This window comes from Hordeum vulgare, chromosome 7H (genome assembly GCF_904849725.1).
Source record: "Hordeum vulgare subsp. vulgare chromosome 7H, MorexV3_pseudomolecules_assembly, whole genome shotgun sequence".
Lineage (NCBI taxonomy): Eukaryota > Viridiplantae > Streptophyta > Magnoliopsida > Poales > Poaceae > Hordeum > Hordeum vulgare.
This window is the reverse complement of record NC_058524.1, coordinates 537,616,610-537,624,534: the sequence shown is the minus strand read 5'-3', so window position 1 is coordinate 537,624,534 and position 7,925 is coordinate 537,616,610. Positions and strand designations below refer to the sequence as shown.

The 7,925-nt window shown below is 43.4% G+C and overlaps 1 protein-coding gene across 1 annotated transcript; it reads left to right on the top strand.

The window, feature by feature from the left end:
• Positions 1-3,090: 3,090 nt before the first annotated feature.
• LOC123412943 (CASP-like protein 1E1) lies at positions 3,091-6,107 on the top strand. Its single transcript, XM_045105903.1, has 2 exons — positions 3,091-3,569; positions 5,550-6,107. The coding sequence occupies exons 1-2, from the start codon at positions 3,298-3,300 to the stop codon at positions 5,878-5,880; spliced, it is 603 nt and encodes a 200-aa protein (XP_044961838.1). The 5' UTR covers positions 3,091-3,297; the 3' UTR covers positions 5,881-6,107.
• Positions 6,108-7,925: the final 1,818 nt, after the last annotated feature.

Below are 7,925 nucleotides of genomic sequence, written 5' to 3'. Positions count from 1 at the left end.
GGATAAATTTCCTAGCCTTATATTTAATTTATTTTGACTGTAATGTTTGAGAATTAAAGCACTCAAGTTCTGTACTTTTTAGTAGTTTTTTTGTCTAATATGTTACCTTTTACACAAGTGGGGCTTATGTGATAACTTGGCATCTACTTCTTTGTTGCGTCCGAATTTAGTGGCAACAGATTGAGGACCTTAACGTGAATGGCAATAGCGTGGACCAGCGGACAAGATTGATGTCATGGAGTCAGGAGAAAGGCTTTTGGAAGTAGAATGAGGCAGTATTGTGTTCTTTCTTCTCTTAATTAACTTTACAATGATATGTGTTGAAAGCCTGAAAGTGCAGGCTATATCAAGGTTGATGATATCAAAATGATGTAACAATTTATCCATCTCTTGATTGATCAGATTTGCTCATGCAGTATTGATTCATTGCAGATCTGAAATTTGGAAAAGGCAATATGAATATTCCTCCATTGAATGGTTGTATTATGCCCTCGATATCAATGAGTTCCTCATTTACAAAGTAAGCAATCACCCTAAGGTTTTTCATTCCTTTTGTAGTTGTGGATGCAATACAGTAGTTGAGGGACGGAAACCAATCCATTAGCTCAGGCAAAAAAGGCAATCAACTAGAGTTGGCACAAGATTCACACGGGTTTTTAGTTTTTATATCATAGTGTTTTTGTAAATTGCCAATAAACTGAATTAAATTCAATACATGACATAACTTTGATTGCCAGCAGATTTATGTTGAAAGTTTTAACTCAAGCACTATTGTACTATTTGCAACAATATATTAGGATTAGTAAAATCTCATGTAAATGTATAGTTGATACCATTTTTCTTTCAACCCCTTTACCAAAATTCAGTTCTAGCTCCAAAGTGAGCAGTTGTAATCATATTGAAGTTACCAGTGGTTAACAAAAATTGATAGAAACGATTTTTTTATGTGTTCACCACAAACTTGCATGATGTTTTTTTCTATAGTGCCTTTATCTGAGATTATGCTCTGAGTTTACACGAAAATTAAAAGCTAGCATGTGAACTTTAGTATGGCCATGAAAAGGTATTCCTTTACATTTGAAACATATAATTTTATTTTTTATAAATTATGTGAGCATGAAGCAAATAAAAAAGGTGTTAGTCCCAATAGCACTACTAATTCTTTCAAAAGTACAAAAGCTACTGCAATAGAAACACAAATTTACATTATGTATGTGTTCCAAGGAAAGTAATCCTTTTATTTCATTAGGCTGGTATGCAAGTGCATGATTCTGAATGGATAGATGACTCACAGACTTTTCTCCCATATTTTGGAGTTGGACTCACATATGTTGATCCAAGCACTCAATGTTGGTGACTTTTATTTGGCGGATTATGATGTATTGTACCGCCTCATAATATGAGGAGTACTTGCATGATGACCGTTTGATAGACATGCATGAGTTTACCTTTTGCCATTGTTCATGTAATTCTGTTGGCCATGCTATAGTGAAATTTGGGTACCATTCGGCTAGGGCTTCTATATTTTGGCTACATTCTAACCCAGACTTTGTATCAGTTGGTTGCCAACGACTTCGCTGAGATAATTGGTTAATTAAATCATTTTTAATTACTTGTTTTGCATGCATATGTATGGGATCCACCCTACAAAACAAATAAATTTGTAACCAAGAACTAAGCTAATATATGAGCACCCATATTATAATCGATGTCAAGGCATCATCATCGGGGTCAAAGTGGTGTATGGTAGTCGAATAGTAAGAAGCAAGATAATTTTGTTATGTTATCACACACATGGAAAAACCACAACATTGAAACACACATTTACACTATTTTTACTTCCATGGCAATGCGAGGAGTATGGAATACTAGGTTTGTTACAAGGTTGAATGAAGAGCATGAAAGCGGAAGGGAACGAGAGGCACGAAAAACATGACACTGTGCCTTCATTCAAGGAGTGGTGGCTGTTGAGGAGGAAAGAAGTGGAAACGAGAATTGATATGTGTTCCTATATCGATGGAAATTACGCCCTCGCATTAGACAGATATCTGAAATAGATGGTATGCCATTTTATTTATTCCATTGCAACACACGGGCATCAAACTATCTCTACTATTAAAGCAGAATCGAACGTCGTGATGGTTCGACCTCCTCCCCACATACGACGGCCATCGATAAAAAAAATCTCATCGTCACTTGAGCCAGGGCCATGATTACACCAGCCTAAAAAGTTACCAGCCAAGCCCACTTAATAGATCCATTGCCAACTCAGCCAACAAACGAGATCCACGAACCTACTTGTGACTAGATCCATTTGTGGGAGACTTGAACCAAAAGTTAAAGTTGTGCAATGAAAACAAGAAAATGTATTAGAAAGGAGGGAGTACTATTTATTGGCGTCATCTAATATCTAATTATTTTGTTTAAAATAAAGTGCCAAATTTAGTCATTAATTTTTCTTTCCCGTGCCATGCACACGCCTCTAATCTTTATGGTGTTGGCTAATGTACCTAGACTGTACATGAAATCCTGATGATGTACATTGCCAGCTACACCAGGTGACACATTAGTTCAATAAAGCTTTTTGTCTGCAACACAAAGAGAATGATGTGACACAGACAAGGAAACGAATTGTCAAAAGTATAAGAGCTATCACTTAAGTTTCATATTCAATTTTAGTCTTTGAAAGTCGCCATCCAGAAATATATATTAGTCATAAAACTTAGAGCTCATAGAGTTTATATGATATACCCAAATAAATAATGTATTTTCTATAGTCAAACTGATCATAATATTTTATACTCTCAAGTAAGCACATCAACATTGAATAGTACAATGATTTGATCGGTAACATCATTATTTTTTGATATCTCCCGTGGCAACGCACGGGTATTTGACTAGTGGAGTATAAAGGAAGAACGGAGGGAGTGGTTGAAGTAAAAAATGCAAGTTACATTTTATACCAAAAACCACACTTTCTGAATCAACCGAGACTTCCCTAAAGAAAGGAATCAACTGGGACTCCAGAAAATTTCAGCTGACTCCATTTATTCGGCGGCAAAAAATCCAGTCGATTTCAGTTCGTTACCCGTTAAGACGGTGAGCGGTAGCCATGCTCGTCGCGGTGACCCGTCCCCAACCTACTTCCAACCATAAGTAGCGATCCCCGTCCAACGCATTCTTGCATAGATAGAGCCAACCACACCTCAGGTAGCGAGTCAGTGACGCACGCGCTCCGTGCCACACCACCACCGCACCGTTTCGCCCGCTCAGCCACCCGAGAAACCGGCGTCGGCAATGGAGTCGTCGCGGGTGAAGCCCGGGTTCAGCGGCGTGAGCAGCCTGTCCGACAGCCGGAGGAGTTACATGGGAGCGGCGGCGCCCAGCAAGCCGGCGGTGGACGGGTGCGGCGTGGCGCTGCGCGTGTTCATCCTGGCGGCGACGCTGGTCGCCGCCGTGGTAATGGGCCTGGACCGGCAGACCAGCACCGTGCAGGTCACCATCGCCGACAAGCTGCCGCCGCTGCAGGTCCCCGTCACGGCCAAGTGGTCCTACTCCTCCGCCTTCGTGTAAGTGAAGCGCTCCCGTACCTGATTCTTTCCTCTTCCTCGCCACCACACCAGCACCGCGATTAATTATTACACATCCACACGACACCATCGTTCTCCGGTGAAGAGCTCTCCTGGATTTGTTTTGTTCTCCTCCTTGTGGGATTTCCTTCCGCTTCTTTTAATCTGTTTGCTCGGCGGATATCGATCGTTCATGATGCAAGTACGTCTGCACACATTGTAGCAATATCTGACACAAAGATACAAGGATGCCGCGTACGTTTGAGAAAATGGGGCCAGCCAAGCACATGCAACCAATCAATTACTATATGTTTGTCATTTTCATTAATTAGGAAAGTTGCTGCGCTGGAGTAGATAGTGTTACTGTAGTCCAGTCAAGGCCAACAAATACATGCCATTTCTGCCGAAAGCACCTCTATAGCTACCGGATATAGTCATATAGATCGTCCATGATGCAAGTACGTCTGCAACAGCACGTACACATTGTATCTATCTGACGCAAAGATACCGGAGTACAAGGATCGATGCCGCGTAAGTTTTAGAAAACGGGGCCAGCCAAGCACATGCAACCAGTCAATTATATATATTGTCATTTTCCTTAATTAGAAATGTGCATAGATACACATGTATATGGACAAATCTAAGACAATTAATCTGGAACGGAGGGAGTACTCTACTAGCTGTATATTGATGTAGTTCAGTCAAGGCCAACAAATACATGCCATTTCTGCCGAAGGCACATCTATAGCTAGCGTTTGCCGATCCAGACACAACATATCTCCTTCACATTAGTTAGGCAAAAGTGCTTCTACACTACACTTTCACCATCTCCTCCATATTTCCGTACGAATTCTTCGGGTGAGAAGGGTCGACGGTCCGCAAGAAATGCAGTGTCGTGCGTGCCCGTCCAGCTGATTCCTACCGCTCACGGCTCGATCGAACCTTTAGTCGTTCCACGTGCAAACAAGACATTCTCTTTCCCCTACCTAGAAAGAACCTTCACGCTGCACCATAGACAAGGATGCCGCAACAAACCAGAATACTATGGAGTAAGTAATTCGATCGACGCCCAACGAGAACGCATGTGGTGCAAGTAATGGACGATTTCCTCTTTGCCCACGTCGATCTTTTCTGGTGGTCGGGAAGAAACTGCAAAACGATTTCCGCTTTGTCCACGTCCAGAGACGCATGAATCTTTGTCCATGACCGCGTACGTGGCTGGCTGGCCCGATCGATCGACCGATCCGAGCGGCATTATTGCGGAAAGAGATGGATGGATAATCCCAGCTCAACCGTCATGGCCACGGTGGGGCACGCCTGCTCGTCCTGATGGGTGTGCTCCGGCGGCCTGAGATAGCAGCCACCAAGCGATTTGGCCTTTTACAAAAGGTGGAGATATATGGGATACGGATAGAGATTTCCGAAAGGATTGTCGAGATCGATTCTTTTCCGACAGAGACGTGTCCGCTTGTTTCGAATATCGAGCAGAGTTGATGAGATTGAAACAGCAGCGCGCAGTATACATATATATGTGGTCTTTTTTTTTTTTTGTCGATAAAAGGACTGCATTCATAGGCTGGGTTGACGTGCCTTAATTAGCAGTTTAGCACTCGTGGATTAATTCCGTCAAGTCCATCTTTATTTGCTGCTATTTATGACATATATTGTTCGTACAGCTATTAAGAACAACTACGATGGAATTTAGGCACGAGTAGATCTATGATACAGTACACATTCAACATCAGGAACAGCTAGACTTCCGGACCGCACAGCGCACAATCGATACGTGTCATCACCTGCACCGCGCTACGCCTGCGTACGTCGTAGTGTTCCAACCGTATGCAGGGCGCTAATATTTAAAGAAAGCTCCCTCCACTGGCAAAATTCGATATATATATGCTCCGTCAAGTTGCTGTTACGTACTGATAGGTAGTAGTAGTAATCAATTGGTGTATGATTAACTAACCAGCGTGCGTGCAGGTACTTCGTGGTGGCGAACGCGATGGCGTGCGTCTTCTCGGCGGTGGCGCTGGCGGCGTGCCGCAGCCGGAGCGCGGTGGCGCCGCTGATGGTCGGCGACTTGGTGGTGCTGGCGCTCCTGTTCTCGGCGGTGGGCGCGGCGGCGGAGTTCGGCATCCTGGGCGAGCGCGGCAACTCCCACGTGCGGTGGGGCAAGGTGTGCCACGTCTACAGCCAGTTCTGCGGGCGCGCCATGGCCGCCGTCATCGTCTCCCTCGTCGCCGCCTTCGCCAACCTCGTCCACCTCATGTTCGCCATCCTAGACGTCCACAAAAACTCCTCCTACTACTAGGCTGCTGCTGCTGACCGTCCACGCATCGGAGATGTCCGATCGATGCATGCAGATGGTATACTTTTGATTTCCGCGCGTGTGAACTAACGGTCTCAGTCCTAGGCGCCTTGGTTTGATTAACTGTTGCTCTCATCGCATGTTCGTAATTAAGTACTCTGGGTGTAGTTAACAAGGACTGGGGGACCGACTATGTAGTTGGCTCTTGGCTGGTGTTTCTTTTTGGGTCAGTCCATTTCTTCCAACGGACAGAGAAAGCATGTTTACAACAAAAAATGAGTGACCACAAACTTGTTTCAATCGATTTCCTCAGCCGGTCCAAATCAACCCTTTTAACACGACTGAAATAAGCCCACGACTGTCCTCGGGCTGAGGGAACAAAAAAGCACAATACAAACGCGTTAACGTGATATGGTAACCAAAAGAAGAAAAGTCAGTCGTGTGAAATTTTAATACTTGTGGCGATGTCACCTTAAAGAATATGACAAAAAAAACAATGTTTTCTTTAGAGTAAAATAGCATAAAACTACTAGTTTACAAACTAAAGTTTAAAAAAACTATCGATTTTTAATTTTTCTCAGATAACCACCAACCGCGTGGTTGGCTGTTTCAAAAAACACAAAATCTTCGTTGTTAAAAAATTAAACAGGTTTACTACAGGTCAGGTCCGCACCTAAACGATCCGTCTATTTGACCGTTAACTCACATGTAGGTCCTACATGTCAGTTTCATCTTCCTCCTCTCTTTCTTCTTCCTCTGTGTCTCAACTCTTCTCTCCCCCATGCCTCCTGAGCAGACGATCCTCCCCTCCACCCCGAGCCGACAACGACCCTTCCTCCCCTCCCCAGCCTCCCCATGGTCGTGGGAGGTGCTCACTGAAGCTCATGCTGGTGGAGTTGGCGACAAGGAGGCAGGGGACGCAGGGCATCGGTGGCTGCCGCATGTGAAGCAGGGAAGGCATGGCATGCAGGGCCAGCCCTGGAGTTTCAAGGGCCCCAGGGCGGACTCGATGAGTGGGCCCAACTGCTACGACGGAGAGAAAAAGGAATTCCATACTTCAGTATGGAAAAATTCTTCTAAAACCATAAGCTATGATATAATTTTCCTCTTAAATAGTATCTGATAATAATAGGCTGTGGGCTTCAATAATATTGACATCTAATTGCTTTAGATTAACAGTATTGCAGTTCCCACAAATAAATTTATTTATAACCTCCTTCTAAAATTTAGTTAACTGATGTGCTCACCTCAACTTTGGAGTAGATAAATGCTTTTAGGCAACATGTTTGTAAAAACAAAAGAGAGCACACCTCAACTTTGGAGTAAATTAGCTGCAATAATATGTGCTCCAACACTGGTGTGCTCGCCAGCTATCCCAGTACAAAACATTGAGACCAGACGACCAAGACCAGCTATCTCCTCCAAGACAGTAGGTGTTATAAAAACAATTACACAACTTAATTATCATCCATCAGATTGAAATTGGGGGCTAAAATATTCACAGAAAATTACTTCCGTCGTTCGGCCGTTTCTGGCGCTAGGTGCAGCCAGCACCCTTTGCAATGCTCCGGCAAAATTGATAAATTTAACCTGCAGACAAAACTATTTTATAAACTGAACCGCTTTTAAAAAAAATAACGTAGCTGATCCTTTTGTATGGCGTCCGACCAGGCGTTACATTATTTTTTTCGTTAACAGTTCATTTTGTAAATTAGTTTTGTTCTTGGGTCAAATTTTTCCATTTTGTCCGATGCTCCTGCCTGCGACAGAGGTGCATGGCCTTCGCGTGCTCCATCCTCCGTTTGTAAAGGGAAACGAAGCCATAGACCCCGAACGTGTCAAGATTGCTAGATTGATTTTGGAGACACTGCTCTTTTGGAGAATTAAAAAAGCAATCAAACTAACAAACACGGGAAATGTCCTTCCTCATATAAAAAACCTAAAGCCATAGCTCCCCGCAAGCACACGCACACGTACGGCCGATCAGTATTCCAGAATGAATTCAACTATATGTGCATTCTCTGGGCTTCTAAGTATATATATCACGG

What these genes read in the sequence shown, in the direction of transcription:
- LOC123412943 (XM_045105903.1), top strand. Translation starts at nt 3,298, where the DNA reads ATGGAGTCGTCGCGGGTGAAGCCCGGGTTCAGCGGCGTGAGCAGCCTG. An exon ending in TCCTACTCCTCCGCCTTCGT is followed by an intron (nt 3,570 to 5,549) that starts GTAAGTGAAGCG and finishes GCGTGCGTGCAG; the next exon opens with GTACTTCGTGGTGGCGAACG.